The sequence below is a fragment of the Hypanus sabinus genome, chromosome 3 (genome assembly GCF_030144855.1).
Source record: "Hypanus sabinus isolate sHypSab1 chromosome 3, sHypSab1.hap1, whole genome shotgun sequence".
Classification (NCBI taxonomy): Eukaryota; Metazoa; Chordata; class Chondrichthyes; order Myliobatiformes; family Dasyatidae; genus Hypanus; species Hypanus sabinus.
In genome coordinates, this window is record NC_082708.1 from 1,971,223 (window position 1) to 1,990,749 (window position 19,527).

General features: G+C 43.5%; 1 protein-coding gene across 1 annotated transcript in view; it reads right to left on the reverse strand.

Moving 5' to 3' along the window:
* Positions 1 to 1,794: 1,794 nt before the first annotated feature.
* The window catches only part of LOC132390970 (F-box/WD repeat-containing protein 7-like), a 306,269-nt gene continuing 288,536 nt past the window's right edge, over positions 1,795 to 19,527 (reverse strand). Inside the window, exon 13 of the mRNA XM_059963517.1 lies at positions 1,795 to 3,529. Within this exon, the coding sequence (XP_059819500.1) occupies positions 3,261 to 3,529 (269 nt within the window). The 3' untranslated portion in view covers positions 1,795 to 3,260. The remainder of the gene's footprint in view (positions 3,530 to 19,527) is intronic.

Below are 19,527 nucleotides of genomic sequence, written 5' to 3' on the forward strand. Positions count from 1 at the left end.
GTGTAAAAAAAAACAAACAAACAAACAAAAAAAAACTAACTTCCTCAACCTATCTTATTTTTTTTATCCATTGAAATTTCATGTTCATTTGGACAATGAAAGTTCTCTTGCAAGAGCAATTTTCTGCTTTTCGTTTTTTGTTGCTCACTTAAAAATGCTCGGTCCTCTGCATATACCACTAGCCCTTGCAAAATCACATACCCCATGTTCCCATTTAGTATCTTTGACTACCGTTATCTCTTCTTCCCCGTGGAACTCTTCACACAACTTTCTTCTGCAGTACATCAGTATGCATTCTTATAATCCACTGGAACTCAAATCTTTTATCATGACATTGCCTGACACTGTCACTAAGGATCTATAATTCAGAGGGACTGTTTTCAAACCATCATGGTTTATCAAAACATTGCCTATCTGTGAAGATGCACACTCAGTGGCCACTTTATTAGGTACACCTGCTTATTAATGCAAATATCTAATCAATCACATGGCAGCAACTCGATGCATAAAAGCATGCAGACGTGGTCAAGAGGTTCAGTTGTCATTCAGAACAACCCCAAAATGGGGAAGTGACTTTGACTATGGGATGATTGTTAGTGCTATTCGTGGTGGTTTGAATATCTTAGAAACTGATCTCCTGGGATTTTCACATACAACAATCTCTAGAGTTTACAGAAAATGGCATAAAAAAGAAAAATATCCAATGAGTGGCAGTTCAATGGGTGAAAATGCCATGTTAATGAGGAAAGCTAGAGGAGAATGGCCAGATTGGTTGACAGGAAACCGACATTAACCCAAATAATCACTGATTACAACAGTGGGGTGCAGAAGAGCACCTCTAAAAGCACAATACTTTGAACCTTGAAATGGAAGAGCTACAGCAGCAAAAGACCACACTGGGTTGCACTCCTTTATCTAATAAAGAAGATACTGGGTGTATATCCCACTGAACTATTTTCAGCAGGGTATCTTTCAGTGTTTATCCCTCAACTAGCATCACCAACACTAATCCAATCATTGATAAAATATTATCTTGTTCTATACAGTGACTGTTTCCAACAACTGGACAGCATTTGAATTTGAATCTTGCAACATACCCTGTTTCCTATGCACCACTTTACAAATCCTTTATCAATGCTTTACTCAACTCAAAGTCATAATGGAACAATTCTCCACAGAGAATTGTTTAATCCATAACTTGAGATTAAGTGGATTTGGGACTTTAGAATCCAATCCAGGCCACCCCTTATGATTCACTCCAGCGTTCTGTCCCATTTCATTCTGCTGTGCTAAGGTCCAATAGGAGCTAGTCTACCTCAGGGAATACTACACAGCAAACAGTCCGAGCTTTGGCTCAGTCTGCAAAGGCAGTAGCACTTTGTTCACTGACCTCCATAAGCATACCAGCGACCAGACAATGTGCTGTCTGTCTTTTTGGAGCTGCCAGCACAGTGGTGCACCTGCTACACAACAACCACACAAGACTCTGACCTGTGTGGCGTTTACACACCGTGTGCCTGTGTGGATATCTTTTAGGTGTACCATTTCTCCCCCCAGGTCTCAAAAACACATAGGCTAGCAGGTGAATTGGCAGCTGTAAATTATCTTAGTGTAAATGAGTGGTAGAATCTGCGGTGAATGATGAAAATGTAGCAAGAATACAAAGAGTCAGGGTATTATTAGTGACGAGATGTGCTTCCTGGCTTTTTTTTTTAATTTAAAGATAAAGCACGGTAACAGGCCTTTCCAGCCCAATGAGCACCCACAATCCAATTACACTGATGTGACCAATTACCAAACCAGCTGTGGATCTTTGGATTGTGGGAGGAAACTGGAGCACCTGGAAAAAACCCACACAACCACAGGGAGAACATATAGTACAAACTCCTTAAAAGCAGCTTTGGGGGTGGGTGGCGTGGGGTGGGGGGGGTGGAATCCTGCTGTATCTCTGTGACTGTAGCAAAGGTCTGAAACATCTGAGCCACTGGCTGTCTGCACCGGGGACATGGATTAGTTTCCAATTCAAGCTTCATTGTCATTTGACCATACATGAATACAGCCAAATGAAACAGTGTTTCTCCAGGGTCAAGGATCTAGCTCATCTTCCACCAAGCAAACGCTGGAGGGCAATATCCCTAATTCAGTATGATTCCAGCATGCCCACTGAGGCCTCAGCTCTCTCCCCTCTCCCACTCTGCTCAGTGTCTGTTCTTCAGGGTGTCTGCAACAGGTGGCACCACAGCATGAGGGTCTGGTCTGCAAAACAATAGAGGCAACGCAGCATCGGTCTTGCCAATGAACCAGTGAACTGGATTTGAGGTATTCTTGTGATCACAAGAAAAGCACCTAAGACAATCACTTGCACAGTTGTGGGAACCATGCACTGCCTCTACACAACAAAGGTAAGCAATTAGTTCGGACATCAACATGGTACACAACTCCATCACTATTGAGCAACTCGCTATTGGGGTATACCTGCAACACTTGATGTTCTTAATATCCAGTAATGTCTTGCAATTGTAAAACAGGCTTAAAGGATGAACAATTACACCTTTGTTTGGACCCCAAGAGGACGTTGTGATCATGTGTGATGCCATCTTACCAAAAGAGGCAGCACCAACCAATCTATATTTCAAAGTTTTTTCCCCATCTCTTTTCAATAAAGCACAGCATTTATAGCTTAATGCTGTTGCTTAAATCCCAAAGGTTTATGCAAGATGAGTGGGGAAGGTGGGAAGGCAGGGGACATCTCTTTGTGATAGTGAAAACCTCATATATGCTCACACACATGCTTACCATCATCCTCTCTCTCACACAAGTTTCCACACACTGCTACACAATTTCACTATACGGACATAGTTAAGGACGCTTTACATCATTGTCACATAGATACACTTTTATATAATATACAGATAGAACCATTTTATGTACAAGTTTCTGTTACTAACAATTTTGGCAAGTCTCTAAGGTGTCTCCAAGTGTCTCCTCTTCAAGACAGATGGATATCCTGTGATGGCTCAGTTCTAAGGTGCTTTAAGTATTTTCCAAATTGCTCCCCGCACGAGTGCTATAGGCTTGCAACGGCAGACCAGCTGGTCCCGCTCCAGAGGGGTACCACTACCCCTTATGGGGTTGCTGCAGATCCACAAGGTCAAGTCTTCTTTGGCAAACTGGAATGGACAGCAGGGAGGTCGATGCAGCTTGCTGCTTGTGGTCAGGGGTCAGGAGTGCGCAGCAGCACACCAGCTCACAAAGTACCCTCATTTCATGTCCACATCGAAGTCCAGCACCAGCAGCTTCGTCTCCTCTGTACCATTCCGACTGCCCACTGCACAAATTAGCTTTGTCTTAGAAGCTCGGAGCCGCCACACAACTCCGCCACTGCCACCACTCTCAAGTGCCACCAGATTGCGAATGAATTCGCCAGTTTTGAGGTCCCATAATTTAACTGTCCCATCGTCCGAGCTGGTGACAACAAACTTCTGGATGAACTGCAGGCAGGTAACTGCACTCTGATGTTTGTTCGGACCTGTGATGGGAACAGAATGGGTGTGCATTGAGAAGCTGAATTTCACTCAAGCCTGAACCATTATCTAGCATTGATATTGTCCCAACCTCCCCACACCAGTCAATACTTGAGCAAGGCATGGGAGTGAACTCCAACACTGATGCCCAAAAACAGCAGGTCACAGCCCTATTAGCAAGAGTCCAAACAATTCTGGCTATGAGTAAAGACCTTAAGACACAGGAGCAGAATTAGGCCACTTGGCCCATCAAGTCTGCTCTGCCATTTCAGCATGGCTGATCCATTTCCCTCCCAACCCCATTCTCCTGTCTTCTCATTGTAATCTTCACACCTTGACTAATCAAGAATCTATCAATCTCCACCTTAAATACACCCAATGTCCTGGCCTCCACAGCCGCCTGTGGCAACGAAGAGGTAGTCATAGAATGTAGAACAGTAGAGCACAGGAGCAGACTTTTCAGCCTCCAATGTTGTGCTGAACCAATTAAATTAGTAAACAGATAGCCAACTAGACTAATTTCTTCTGCCTCCATATACTTCCAGTTTCCTCACATTCGTGGGTCTACCTAAATGGCTCTTAAAAGGCCCTAATGTATTACCTCCACCAGCACCCTAAGCACCCTCTTCCAGGCACTCAGCACTCTGTTTAAAAAAACTTGCCCCTCACATTACATTGGTACCTACATTGGTACATGTAGGTACCAATGACATAGGTAGGAAAGGGGAAGAGGTCCTGAAACGAGAGTATAGGGAGTTAGGAAGGCAGTTAAGAAGAAGGACCGCAAAGGTAGTAATCTCGGGATTACTGCCTGTGCCAAGCGACAGTGAGAGTAGGAATGGAATTAGGTGGAGGATGAATGCGTGGCTGTGGGATTGGAGCAGGGGGCAGGGATTCAAGTTTCTGGATCATTGGGACCTCTTCTGGGGCAGGCGTGACCTGTTCAAGAAGGACGGGTTACACTTGAATCCTGGGGGGACCAATATCCTAGCGGGGAGGTTTGCTAGGGCTACAGGGCAGACTTTAAACTAGTAAGATGGTGGGGGCAGGAATCAATTTGAGGAAACCATGGGAGAGGAGGTTAGTTCACCAGCAGAGCAAGTAAATAGACAGTGTGTGAGGGAGGAAAGGCAGGTGATGGAGAAGGGATGCGCTCAGCCCGAAGATGTAGGGGAGAAGAAAGAAAAGGATAATAAATTTGAATGCATTGTTAGGGATGAAAAGAGAGGAGGGGGTGGAGAGTATCTTAAATGTATCTATTTTAATGCTAGGAGCATTGTAAGAGAGGTGGATGAGCTTAAAGCGTGGATTGATACCTGAAATTATGATGTTGTAGCTATTAGTGAAACATGGTTGCAGGAAGGGTGTGATTGGCAACTAAATATTCCTGGATTTAGTTGCTTCAGGTGTGATAGAGTAGGAGGGGCCAGAGGAGGAGGTGTTGCATTGCTTGGCCGAGAAAATCTTATGGCGGTGCTTTGGAAGGATAGATTAGAGAGCTCCTCTAGGGAGGCTATTTGGGTGGAATTGAGGAATGGGAAAGGTGTAGTAACACTGATAGGAGTGTATTATAGGCCACCTAATGGGGAGCGTGAGTTGGAAGAGCAAATGTGTAAGGAGATGGCAGATATTTGTAGTAAACACAAGGTGGTGATTGTGGGAGATTTTAATTTTCCACACGTAGACTGGGAAGCTCATTCTGTAAAAGGGCTGGATGGTTTAGAGTTTGTGAAATGTGTGCAGGATAGTTTTTTGCAACAATACATAGAAGTACAGACTAGAGATGGGGCAGTGTTGGATCCCCTGTTAGGGAATGCGATAGGTCAGCTGACAGATGTATGTGTTGGGGAGCACTTCGGGTCCAGTGACCACAATAGCATTAGCTTCAATATAATTATGGAGAAGGACAGGACAGGACCTAGAGTTGAGATTTTTGATTGGAGAAAGGCTAACTTTGAGGGGATGTGAAGGGATTTAGAGAGAGTGGATTGGGTCAAGTTGTTTTATGGGAAGGATGTAATAGAGAAATGGAGGTCATTTAAGGGTGAAATTATGAGGGTACAGAATCTTTATGTTCCTGTTAGGTTGAAAGGAAAGGTTAAAGGTTTGAAAGCACCATGGTTTTCAAGGGATATTAGAAACTTGATTCAGAAAAAGAGGGATGTCTACAATAGATATAGGCAGCATGGAGTAAAGGAATTGCTTGAGGAACATAAAGAATGTAAAAGGAATCTTAAGAAAGAGATTAGAAAAGCTAAAAGAAGATACGAGGTTGGTTTGGCAAATAAGGTGAAAGTAAATCCGAAAGGTTTCTACAGTTATATTAAAAGCAAGAGGATAGTGAGGGATAAAATTGGTCCCTTAGAGAATCAGGTTGGTCAGCTATATGTGGAGCCGAGGGAGATGGGAGAGATTTTGAACGATTTCTTCTCTTTGGTATTCACTAAGGAGAAGGATATTGAATTGTGTAAAGTGTGGGAAACAAGTAAGGAAGTTATGGAACCTATGACAATTAAAGAGGTGGAAGTACTGGCGCTTTTAAGAAATTTAAAAGTGGATAAATCTCCGGGTCCTGACAGGATATTCCCCAGGACCTTGAGGGAAGTTTGTGTAGAAATAGCAGGAGCTCTGACGGAGATCTTTAAGATGTCATTAGAAACGGGGATTGTGCCGGAGGATTGGTGTATTGCTCATGTGGTTCCATTGTTTAAAAAGGGTTCTAGAAGTAAGCCTAGCAATTATAGACCTGTCAGTTTGACATCAGTGGTGGGTAAATTAATGGAAAGTATTCTTAGAGATAGTATTAATAATTATCTGGATAGACAGGATCTGATTAGGAGTAGCCAGCATGGATTTGTGCGTGGAAGATCATGTTTGACAAACCTTATTGAATTTTTTGAAGAAGTTACGAGGAATGTTGACGAGGGTAAGGCAGTGGATGTAGTCTATATGGACTTCAGCAAAGCCTTTGACAAAGTTCCACATGGAAGGTTAGTTAAGAAGGTTCAGTCGTTAGGTATTAATGCTGGAGTAATAAAATGGATTCAACAGTGGCTAGATGGGAGATGCCAGAGAGTAGTGGTGGATAATTGTTTATCGGGATGGAGGCCAGTGACTAGCGGGGTGCCTCAGGGATCTGTTTTGGGCGCAATGTTGTTTGTAATATACATAAATGATCTGGATGATGGGGTGGTAAATTGGATTAGTAAGTATGCCAATGATACTAAGGTAGGAGGTGTTGTGAATAATGAGGTGGGTTTTCAAAGCTTGCAGGGAGATTTATGCCAGTTAGAAGAATGGGCTGAACGTTGGCAGATGGAGTTTAATGCTGAGAAGTGTGAGGTTCTACATTTTGGCAGGAATAATCCAAATAGAACATACAGGGTAAATGGTAGGGCATTGAGGAATGCAGTGGAACAGAGAGATCTAGGAATAACAGTGCATTGTTCCCTGAAGGTGGATTCTCATGCAGATAGGGTGGTGAAGAAGGCTTTTGGAACGCTGGCCTTTATAAATCAGAGCATTGAGTACAGAAGTTGGGATGTAATGTTAAAATTGTACAAGGCATTGGTAAGGCCAAATTTGGAATATTGTGTGCAGTTCTGGTCACCGAATTATAGGAAAGATATCAATAAATTAGAGAGAGTGCAGAGACGATTTACTAGGATGTTACCTGGGTTTCAGCACTTAAGTTACAGAGAAAGGTTGAACAAGTTAGGTCTCTATTCATTGGAGCGTAGAAGATTGAGGGGGGATTTGATCGAGGTATTTAAAAATTTGAGAGGGATAGATAGAGTTGACGTGAAAAGGCTGTTTCCATTGAGGGTAGGGGAGATTCAAATGAGAGGACATGATTTGAGAGTTAGGGGGCAGAAGTTTAAGGGAAACACAAGGGGGTATTTCTTTACTCAAGAGAGTGATAGCTGTGTGGAATAAGCTTCCTGTAGAAGTAGTAGAGGCCAGTTCAGTTGTGGCATTTAAGGTAAAATTGTATAGGTATATGGAAAGGAAAGGAGTGGAGGGTTATGGGCTGAGTGCGGGTAGGTGGGACTAGGTGAGATTAAGAGTTCGGCACGGACTAGGAGGGCCGTGATGGCCTGTTTCCACGCTGTGATTTTTATATGATTATTTGTTATATGGAAGGGTGTGATTGGCAACTAAATATTCCTGGATTTAGTTGCTTCAGGTGTGATAGAGTAGGAGGGGCCAAAGGAGGAGGTGTTGCATTGCTTGGCCGAGAAAATCTTATGGCGGTGCTTTGGAAGGATAGATTAGAGAGCTCCTCTAGGGAGACTATTTGGGTGGAATTGAGGAATGGGAAAGGTGTAGTAACACTGATAGGAGTGTATTATAGGCCACCTAATGGGGAGCGTGAGTTGGAAGAGCAAATGTGTAAGGAGATAGCAGATATTTGTAGTAATCACAAGGTGGTGATTGTGGGAGATTTTAATTTTCCAAACGTAGATTGGGAAGCTCATTCTGTAAAAGGGCTGGATGGTTTAGAGTTTGTGAAATGTGTGCAGGATAGTTTTTTGCAACAATATGTAAAGGGGGTTTCTTCTTTTTTCTTTGTTACTGTTGGGAAAGGGTTTCTTTGTTTTGTTAACTAGCAGGAATGCTAATTTACTGATAACGAGAATGGTATTCCTTTGTAAACCAACTGGGGATTAATGTTCTTTCCTCTGAGTCTGTAAGCTTTTGTTGACGGGCTTTTGGGAGATTGGCGCAAGGGGGTCGAGAGAGAGGGCACAATGCTGTAAGCTGAGCGAGGATCGGACCCCAAGCGGGGGTCTGAGACCGGGAGGTACTCCGAGGAGGGGGGATGAAGCTAGATGTGCTTGGTTGACCACTCAGAGGGTCCTGAGCTGCGAGTCGAGGAGTTCGGAGGGGATCGAATGGTGGCCGGAAGACTTCAGTAATTGAGCTCCAACGGTTGTGCACGAAGTGGTTTGGACTTTGATAAGTTTGGCGCCTTTTCTTTATTTTTTCTCTTCATATATACTGTATCGTTATTAATCACTTAGTTATAGTAACCTTTATAAATTGTACTCATTTAATCGCATATGGTGTACTGTCTGTTTTTGGGCGAGGCAGGTTCATCACACAGCATCCACACCAGCTGATTACCCAGTTTGGCGGGGCCGAAGGCTGCTCCCCCTAGACGAAACGAGCTGAGCGAGCCTGAGGCGACCCAGGGGGTTACAAATACATAGAAGTACCGACTAGAGATGGGGCAGTGTTGGATCTCCTGTTAGGGAATGCGATAGGTCAGCTGACAGATGTATGTGTTGGGGAGCACTTCGGGTCCAGTGATCACAATAGCATTAGCTTCAATATAATTATGGAGAAGGACAGGACTGGACCTAGAGTTGAGATTTTTGATTGGAGAAAGGCTATCTTTGAGGAGATGCGAAGGGATTTAGAGAGAGTGGATTGGGTCAAGTTGTTTTATGGGAAGGATGTAATAGAGAAATGGAGGTCATTTAAGGGTGAAATTATGAGGGTACAGAATCTTTATGTTCCTGTTAGGTTGAAAGGAAAGGTTAAAGGTTTGAAAGCACCATGGTTTTCAAGGGATATTAGAAACTTGATTCAGAAAAAGAGGGATGTCTACAATAGATATAGGCAGCATGGAGTAAAGGAATTGCTTGAGGAACATAAAGAATGTAAAAGGAATCTTAAGAAAGAGATTAGAAAAGCTAAAAGAAGATACGAGGTTGGTTTGGCAAATAAGGTGAAAGTAAATCCGAAAGGTTTCTACAGTTATATTAAAAGCAAGAGGATAGTGAGGGATAAAATTGGTCCCTTAGAGAATCAGGTTGGTCAGCTATATGTGGAGCCGAGGGAGATGGGAGAGATTTTGAACGATTTCTTCTCTTTGGTATTCACTAAGGAGAAGGATATTGAATTGTGTAAAGTGTGGGAAACAAGTAAGGAAGTTATGGAACCTATGACAATTAAAGAGGTGGAAGTACTGGCGCTTTTGAGAAATTTAAAAGTGGATAAATCTCCGGATCCTGACAGGATATTCCCCAGGACCTTGAGGGAAGTTTGTGTAGAAATAGCAGGAGTTCTGACGGAGATCTTTAAGATGTCATTAGAAACGGGGATTGTGCCGGAGGATTGGTGTATTGCTCAGGTGGTTCCATTGTTTAAAAAGGATTCTGGAAGTAAGCCTAGTAATTATAGACCTGTCAGTTTGACATCAGTGGTGGGTAAATTAATGGAAAGTATTCTTAGAGATAGTATTAATAATTATCTGGATAGACAGGATCTGATTAGGAGTAGCCAGCATGGATTTGTGCGTGGAAGATCATGTTTGACAAACCTTATTGAATTTTTTGAAGAAGTTACGAGGAATGTTGACGAGGGTAAGGCAGTAGATGTAGTCTATATGGGCTTCAGCAAGGCCTTTGACAAAGTTCCACATGGAAGGTTAGTTAAGAAGGTTCAGTTGTTAGGTATTAATGCTGGAGTAATAAAATGGATTCAATAGTGGCTAGATGGGAGATACCAGAGAGTAATTGTTTATCGGGATGGAGGCCGGTGACTGGCGGGGTGCCTCAGGGATCTGTTTTGGGCGCAATGTTGTTTGTAATATACATAAATGATCTGGATGATGGGGTGGTAAATTGGATTAGTAAGTATGCCAATGATACTAAGGTAGGAGGTGTTGTGGATAATGAGGTGGGTTTTCAAAGCTTGCAGGGAGATTTATGCCAGTTAGAAGAATGGGCTGAACGTTGGCAGATGGAGTTTAATGCTGAGAAGTGTGAGATTCTACATTTTGGCAGGAATAATCCAAATAGAACATACAGGGTAAATGGTAGGGCATTGAGGAATGCAGTGGAACAGAGAGAACTAGGAATAACAGTGCATAGTTCCCTGAAGGTGGAGTCTCATGTAGATAGGGTGGTGAAGAAGGCTTTTGGAACGCTGGCCTTTATAAATCAGAGCATTGAGTACAGAAGTTGGGATGTAATGTTAAAATTGTACAAGGCATTGGTAAGGCCAAATTTGGAATATTGTGTACAGTTCTGGTCACCGAATTATAGGAAAGATATCAATAAATTAGAGAGAGTGCAGAGACGATTTACTAGGATGTTACCTGGGTTTCAGCACTTAAGTTACAGAGAAAGGTTGAACAAGTTAGGTCTCTATTCATTGGAGCGTAGAAGGTTGAGGGGGGATTTGATCGAGGTATTTAAAATTTTGAGAGGGATAGATAGAGTTGACATGAATAGGCTGTTTCCATTGAGAGTAGGGGAGATTCAAACGAGAGGACATGATTTGAGAGTTAGGGGGCAGAAGTTTAAGGGAAACACGAGGGGGTATTTCTTTACTCAGAGAGTGATAACTGTGTGGAATGAGCTTCCTGTAGAAGTAGTAGAGGCCAGTTCAGTTGTGGCATTTAAGGTAAAATTGTATAGGTATATGGAAAGGAAAGGAGTGGAGGGTTATGGGCTGAGTGCGGGTAGGTGGGACTAGGTGAGATTAAGAGTTCGGCACGGACTAGGAGGGCCGTGATGGCCTGTTTCCACGCTGTGATTTTTATATGATTATTTGTTATATGGAAGGGTGTGATTGGCAACTAAATATTCCTGGATTTAGTTGCTTCAGGTGTGATAGAGTAGGAGGGGCCAAAGGAGGAGGTGTTGCATTGCTTGGCCGAGAAAATCTTATGGCGGTGCTTTGGAAGGATAGATTAGAGAGCTCCTCTAGGGAGACTATTTGGGTGGAATTGAGGAATGGGAAAGGTGTAGTAACACTGATAGGAGTGTATTATAGGCCACCTAATGGGGAGCGTGAGTTGGAAGAGCAAATGTGTAAGGAGATAGCAGATATTTGTAGTAATCACAAGGTGGTGATTGTGGGAGATTTTAATTTTCCAAACGTAGATTGGGAAGCTCATTCTGTAAAAGGGCTGGATGGTTTAGAGTTTGTGAAATGTGTGCAGGATAGTTTTTTGCAACAATATGTAAAGGGGGTTTCTTCTTTTTTCTTTGTTACTGTTGGGAAAGGGTTTCTTTGTTTTGTTAACTAGCAGGAATGCTAATTTACTGATAACGAGAATGGTATTCCTTTGTAAACCAACTGGGGATTAATGTTCTTTCCTCTGAGTCTGTAAGCTTTTGTTGACGGGCTTTTGGGAGATTGGCGCAAGGGGGTCGAGAGAGAGGGCACAATGCTGTAAGCTGAGCGAGGATCGGACCCCAAGCGGGGGTCTGAGACCGGGAGGTACTCCGAGGAGGGGGGATGAAGCTAGATGTGCTTGGTTGACCACTCAGAGGGTCCTGAGCTGCGAGTCGAGGAGTTCGGAGGGGATCGAATGGTGGCCGGAAGACTTCAGTAATTGAGCTCCAACGGTTGTGCACGAAGTGGTTTGGACTTTGATAAGTTTGGCGCCTTTTCTTTATTTTTTCTCTTCATATATACTGTATCGTTATTAATCACTTAGTTATAGTAACCTTTATAAATTGTACTCATTTAATCGCATATGGTGTACTGTCTGTTTTTGGGCGAGGCAGGTTCATCACACAGCATCCACACCAGCTGATTACCCAGTTTGGCGGGGCCGAAGGCTGCTCCCCCTAGACGAAACGAGCTGAGCGAGCCTGAGGCGACCCAGGGGGTTACAAATACATAGAAGTACCGACTAGAGATGGGGCAGTGTTGGATCTCCTGTTAGGGAATGCGATAGGTCAGCTGACAGATGTATGTGTTGGGGAGCACTTCGGGTCCAGTGATCACAATAGCATTAGCTTCAATATAATTATGGAGAAGGACAGGACTGGACCTAGAGTTGAGATTTTTGATTGGAGAAAGGCTATCTTTGAGGAGATGCGAAGGGATTTAGAGAGAGTGGATTGGGTCAAGTTGTTTTATGGGAAGGATGTAATAGAGAAATGGAGGTCATTTAAGGGTGAAATTATGAGGGTACAGAATCTTTATGTTCCTGTTAGGTTGAAAGGAAAGGTTAAAGGTTTGAAAGCACCATGGTTTTCAAGGGATATTAGAAACTTGATTCAGAAAAAGAGGGATGTCTACAATAGATATAGGCAGCATGGAGTAAAGGAATTGCTTGAGGAACATAAAGAATGTAAAAGGAATCTTAAGAAAGAGATTAGAAAAGCTAAAAGAAGATACGAGGTTGGTTTGGCAAATAAGGTGAAAGTAAATCCGAAAGGTTTCTACAGTTATATTAAAAGCAAGAGGATAGTGAGGGATAAAATTGGTCCCTTAGAGAATCAGGTTGGTCAGCTATATGTGGAGCCGAGGGAGATGGGAGAGATTTTGAACGATTTCTTCTCTTTGGTATTCACTAAGGAGAAGGATATTGAATTGTGTAAAGTGTGGGAAACAAGTAAGGAAGTTATGGAACCTATGACAATTAAAGAGGTGGAAGTACTGGCGCTTTTGAGAAATTTAAAAGTGGATAAATCTCCGGATCCTGACAGGATATTCCCCAGGACCTTGAGGGAAGTTTGTGTAGAAATAGCAGGAGTTCTGACGGAGATCTTTAAGATGTCATTAGAAACGGGGATTGTGCCGGAGGATTGGTGTATTGCTCAGGTGGTTCCATTGTTTAAAAAGGATTCTGGAAGTAAGCCTAGTAATTATAGACCTGTCAGTTTGACATCAGTGGTGGGTAAATTAATGGAAAGTATTCTTAGAGATAGTATTAATAATTATCTGGATAGACAGGATCTGATTAGGAGTAGCCAGCATGGATTTGTGCGTGGAAGATCATGTTTGACAAACCTTATTGAATTTTTTGAAGAAGTTACGAGGAATGTTGACGAGGGTAAGGCAGTAGATGTAGTCTATATGGGCTTCAGCAAGGCCTTTGACAAAGTTCCACATGGAAGGTTAGTTAAGAAGGTTCAGTTGTTAGGTATTAATGCTGGAGTAATAAAATGGATTCAATAGTGGCTAGATGGGAGATACCAGAGAGTAATTGTTTATCGGGATGGAGGCCGGTGACTGGCGGGGTGCCTCAGGGATCTGTTTTGGGCGCAATGTTGTTTGTAATATACATAAATGATCTGGATGATGGGGTGGTAAATTGGATTAGTAAGTATGCCAATGATACTAAGGTAGGAGGTGTTGTGGATAATGAGGTGGGTTTTCAAAGCTTGCAGGGAGATTTATGCCAGTTAGAAGAATGGGCTGAACGTTGGCAGATGGAGTTTAATGCTGAGAAGTGTGAGATTCTACATTTTGGCAGGAATAATCCAAATAGAACATACAGGGTAAATGGTAGGGCATTGAGGAATGCAGTGGAACAGAGAGAACTAGGAATAACAGTGCATAGTTCCCTGAAGGTGGAGTCTCATGTAGATAGGGTGGTGAAGAAGGCTTTTGGAACGCTGGCCTTTATAAATCAGAGCATTGAGTACAGAAGTTGGGATGTAATGTTAAAATTGTACAAGGCATTGGTAAGGCCAAATTTGGAATATTGTGTACAGTTCTGGTCACCGAATTATAGGAAAGATATCAATAAATTAGAGAGAGTGCAGAGACGATTTACTAGGATGTTACCTGGGTTTCAGCACTTAAGTTACAGAGAAAGGTTGAACAAGTTAGGTCTCTATTCATTGGAGCGTAGAAGGTTGAGGGGGGATTTGATCGAGGTATTTAAAATTTTGAGAGGGATAGATAGAGTTGACATGAATAGGCTGTTTCCATTGAGAGTAGGGGAGATTCAAACGAGAGGACATGATTTGAGAGTTAGGGGGCAGAAGTTTAAGGGAAACACGAGGGGGTATTTCTTTACTCAGAGAGTGATAACTGTGTGGAATGAGCTTCCTGTAGAAGTAGTAGAGGCCAGTTCAGTTGTGTCATTTAAGGTAAAATTGTATAGGTATATGGAAAGGAAAGGAGTGGAGGGTTATGGGCTGAGTGCGGGTAGGTGGGACTAGGTGAGACTAAGAGTTCGGCACGGACTAGAAGGGCCGAGATGGCCTGTTTCCGTGCTGTGATTGTTATATGGTTATACATCTCTTTTAAAATGACCACCTCTAATGTCAAATAGATGCTCTCTCACTTTAGTCCTTTCAAGCTTGGGAAAAAGATAGAAACACGGAAAACTTACAGCACAATACAGGCCCTTCGGCCCACAATGCTGTGCCAAACATGTACTTACTTTAGTAATTACCTAGGGTTACCCATAGCCCTCTATTTTTCTGAGCGCCATATACTTGTCCAGGAGTCTTTTAAAAGACCCGATCGTATCCACCTCCACCACTGTTGCCAGCAGCCCATTCCACACACTCACCACTCTTCTCTGTGTAAAAAACTTACCCCTGATATCTCCTCTGTACCCACTCCCCAGCACCTTAAACCTGTGTCCTCTTGTGGCAACCATTTCAGCCCTGGGAAAAAGCCTCTGACTATCCACACGATCAACGTCTCTCAACATCTTATACACCTCTATCAGGTCACATCTCATCCTCTGCCATTCCAGGGGGAAAAAGCTGAGTTCACCCAACCTATTCTCATAAGGCATTCTCCTTAGGAGCATGAAGGCAAGACAGCAACTATACTTTATTAGGAGTTTGAAGAGATTTGGCATGTCAACAAATACACTCAAAAACTTCTATAATTGTACTGTGGAGAGCATTCTGACAGGTTGCGTCACTCTCTGGTATGGAAAGGCTACTGCACAGGACTGAAAGAAGCTGCAGAAGGTTGCAAATCTAGACAGCTTCATCTTTGGTACTAGCCTACAAAGTACCAAGAAAATCTTTAGGGAGTGGTGTCTCAGAAAGGCAGCATCCATTATTAAGGACCTCCAACACCCAGGACATGCTCTTCTCTCACTGTTACCATCAGGTAGGAGGTACAGAAGCCTGAAGGCACACACTCAGCAATTCAGGAACAGCTTCTTTCCCTCTGCCATCAATTCCCAAATGAACATTGAATCTTTGGACACTATCTCACTTTTTAAAAAAATACAGTATTTCTGTTTATGCACGTTTTAAAAAATCTATTCAATATATCTAATTGTTTTACTTGTTTATTTATTTATTTTTTCTCTCTGCTAGATTATGTATTACATTGAACTGCTGCTACTAAATTAACAAATTTCACGTCACATGCCAGTGATAATAAACCTGATTCTGATTCCCAATCCAGGCAACATCCTTGTAAATCTCCTCTGAAACTCTTTCTACAGTTCCCACATCTGTCCTGTAGCGAGGTGACCAGAAATGAGCGCAGTACTCCAAGTGAGGTCTGACCAGGGTTCTATATAGCTGCAACATTACCTCTTGGCTCCTAAATTCAGTTCCACGATTGATGAAGGCCAATGCACTGTACACCTTCTTAACCACAGAGTCAACCTGCGCAGCTGCTTTGAGTGTCCAACAGAGTCAGACCCTAAGGTCCCTCTGATCCTCCACACCGTCAAGAGTCTTGCCATTCTGCCATCATATTTGACCTACCAAAATGAACCAGCTCACACTTATCTGGTTTGAACTCCATCTGCCACTTCTCAGCCCAGTTTTGCATCCTATCGATGTCCCGCTGTAACCTCAAACAGCCCTCCACACTATCCACAACACCTCCAACATTTGTGTCATCCACAAATTTACCAACCCATCCCTCCACTTCCTCATCCAGGTCATCTATAAAAATCATGAAGAGAAGGGGTTCCAGAACAGCTCCCTGAGGAACACGACTGGTCACCAACCTCCGTGCAGGATATGACCCGTCTACAATCACTCTTTGCCTTCTGTGGGCAAGCCAGTTCTGGATCCACAAAGCACGGTCCACTTGGACCCCATAACTCCTTACTTTCTCAATAAGCCTTGCATGGGGTACCTTATCAAATGCCTTGCTGAAATCCATTTACACTACATCTACTGCTCTACCTTTATACTCTATGTACATAAAATGCTGGAGGAATTCACAGACCAGGCTCGCTATGAAAGAGAGTAAACAGTCTACGTTTTGGGCTGAGACCACTCAATGGTGAATAAAGGGGCCTTTTCTGGTTGGCTGCTAGTGACTAGTGGTGTTCTCAAGGGTCAGTATAGGGTCTGCTACTTTTCACATTGTTTGTCATTGACTTAGATAATAGAATTGATGGCTTTGTGGCAAAGTTTGCAGATGATTCGAAGCTGCGTGGAGGGATAGGTAGTGCTGCAATGTGATTGCAGCAGGAATTAGACAAATTGGAAGAATGGGCAAGAAGGTGGCAGATGGAATACAGTGCTGGGAAATGTATGATAATGTATTTTGGTAAAAGGAGGAATAGTGCAGACTATTATCTAAAGGGGGAGAAGGTTTAAACATCAGAGGTGGAGAGGAACTTGGGAGTCCTCGTGCAAAACTCCCTTAGGTTAATTTACAAGTTGAGTTTTTGATAAAGAAGGCACATGCAATGTTGCCATTTATTTCAAGGACAATAGAATATAAAAGCAAGGAGATAATGCTGAAGCTTTATAAGACTCTAGTCAGCCACACTTGGAGTAGTCAACAGTTTTGGACCCCATATCTCAAAAAGGATATGTTGTCATTGGAGAGAGTCCAGAGGTGGATTATGAGGATGATTCTGGGAATGAAGGGGCAAACATATGAGGAGTGTCTGGCAGCTATGGGCCTGTACTCACTGGAATTTAGAAGAACGTGGAGTGATATCATTGAAACCTACTGAATGTTGAAAGGACTAGGTAGGGTAGATGTGGAGAGGATATTTCCTCTGGTGGGTGTATACAGAGCTAAAGGGCACAGCCTCAAAATTGAGGGGCAACCTTTTAGAACAGGAGGATTTTTTTTTTAACCTGAGAGTAGTGAATCTCTGGAATGCTCTGCAGTGGAAGCCATGGGTATACTTAAAGCGGAAGTTAATAGGAGTCCTGATTGGTCAGGGCATCAAAGGATATGGTGAGAAGCAGGTGCATAGGGTTGAGTGGGATCCGGAAACAGCCAAAAGGGCGGAGTGGACTGATGGGCTGAATGGCCTAATTGCGCTCCTATGTTATGGTCTTATCAGGACTGGAAAGAAAGATGAGGTCAAAGTAAGAAGGTGGGGGAGGGGAGGAAGAAGTACATGGCTGTAGGTGATAGGTGAAACTGGGAGAGGGGGAGAGGTGAAGTAAAGAGCTGGAGAAGGGGGATCCAAAAGGAAACTGTAGGAGACCATGCAAGAAACGGAAAGGGGAGGAGCACGAGGGAGGTAGGTAAGGAGATGAGTTGAGAGGGGCAAACAGGAATGAGGAATGGTGGTGGTGGGGGTGAAATTAACAGAAGTTTGAGAAATCAATGTTCATACCATCAGTTTGGAGGCTACCCAGGCAGAGTATAAGGTGCTGTTTCTCCAACCTGAGTGTGGCCTCATTGTGGCAGTAGAGGAGGCCATGGACTGACATGCCGGAACAGGAATTGGAAGTAGGACTGTAAAACTACCATCCCCTTATCCCAGTTCCTCGGTCTCCATTGCACCTGCTCTCAGAATGAGGCTTTTAATTCCAGAACAAATGAGATGTCCTTCTCCTTCAAAGAAAGCTTTCCTTCCTCCATCAATGCTACCCTCACCCCATCCTCCTGTCACCCCACCAGGGATAGGGTTCCTCTTGTCCTCACCTACCACCCCACTAGCCTCTGCATCCACCACATAACTCTCAGTAACTTCTGCCAGCTTCAACAGGATCCCACCATTGAGTACATCTTTCCCTCCCCCAACTTCCTGCTTTCTGCAAGGGTCACTCCCTATACGAATCCCTTGTCTCTTCATCCCTCCCACTGAACTGATCTCCCACCTGCCCCTACACCTCCTTCCCAGCTACCATTCAGGGCCCCAAGCAGTCCTTCCAGATGAGGAACACTTCACCTTGGTGTGGCCTCCTGTATATTGATGAGATCCAATGTAGATTGGGAGACCATTTCGCTGAACACCTTTGTTCTATCTGCCAGAAAAACTCACCCATTTCAAAACTACTTCCCATTCTGTAATGTCAGTCCATGGCCTTTCTACTGCTGCAATTAGACCACAGTCAGGTTGGAGCATCAATACCTTATATTCCTTCTGGGTAGCCTCCAACCTGATGGCACGAACATTGATTTCTTGAACACCCGGTAATTGCCCCCCACTTCACCATTCCTGTTTCCCTCTCTCACCTTATCTCCTTACATGCCCATCACCTCCCTTAAGTGCTCCACTGTCTCTTTCTTCCATGGACTTCTACCGTCTCTTATCAGATTCCCCCTTCTCCAGCTCTTTATCTCTTTCGCCAATGAACCTCCCAGCTCTTCACCTCACTTCTCCCCATTTCCCAGTTTTATCTATCACCAAACACTTTGTACTCTTCCTCCCCTCCCCCCACCCTGACTTTTCATCTTTTATTTCCCCAGTCCTGATGAAGCGTTTCAGCCTGAAACTTCAACTGTTTACTCTTTTCCATAGATGCTGCCTGGCCTACTGAGTTACTCCAGCATTTTGTGTGTTTTGCTTGGATTACCAGCACCTGCAGATTTTCTAATGTTTGTGGTACTCTGCCTACTCTATCAATGCCTCTAAATCTTATAAACCTCACTCAGAACTCTCCCCAGTCTCCGCCTCTCCTGTTTATCCTTTCCACAGAACCCTCCCCCAACATTCTGCAGGCTCTCATATGGCAGCAATGGTGAAGCATCAGTCCACAGACTGCAGCCATTACAGTGTGATCACTAGCTGTGATATAGCTCAGTCCCTGTGAGTGCCTGACCACAGCTCTGTGGGGAGACTGGTGAGTGCCATTCAGTTCTAGGTGTGAAAAGGCACCTTCTTTAATAGACACTGGACACCAGTGCTTGGGAATGGAGATGGGGATTGTCCCAGCTACCAAGACCAATCTAGATGAAGGGAATCAGCTCACAACCTTGACAGTCCATTTCTTTCCCTAGATGTTGCTGACCTGCTGAGCTCCTCCCACTATGTGTGCCACCGGGAGATTAAACGTAATTCTAAAGGAGGAGGGTGAACATCCAGAAGTTATTGGTACCAATATGTACTATGACG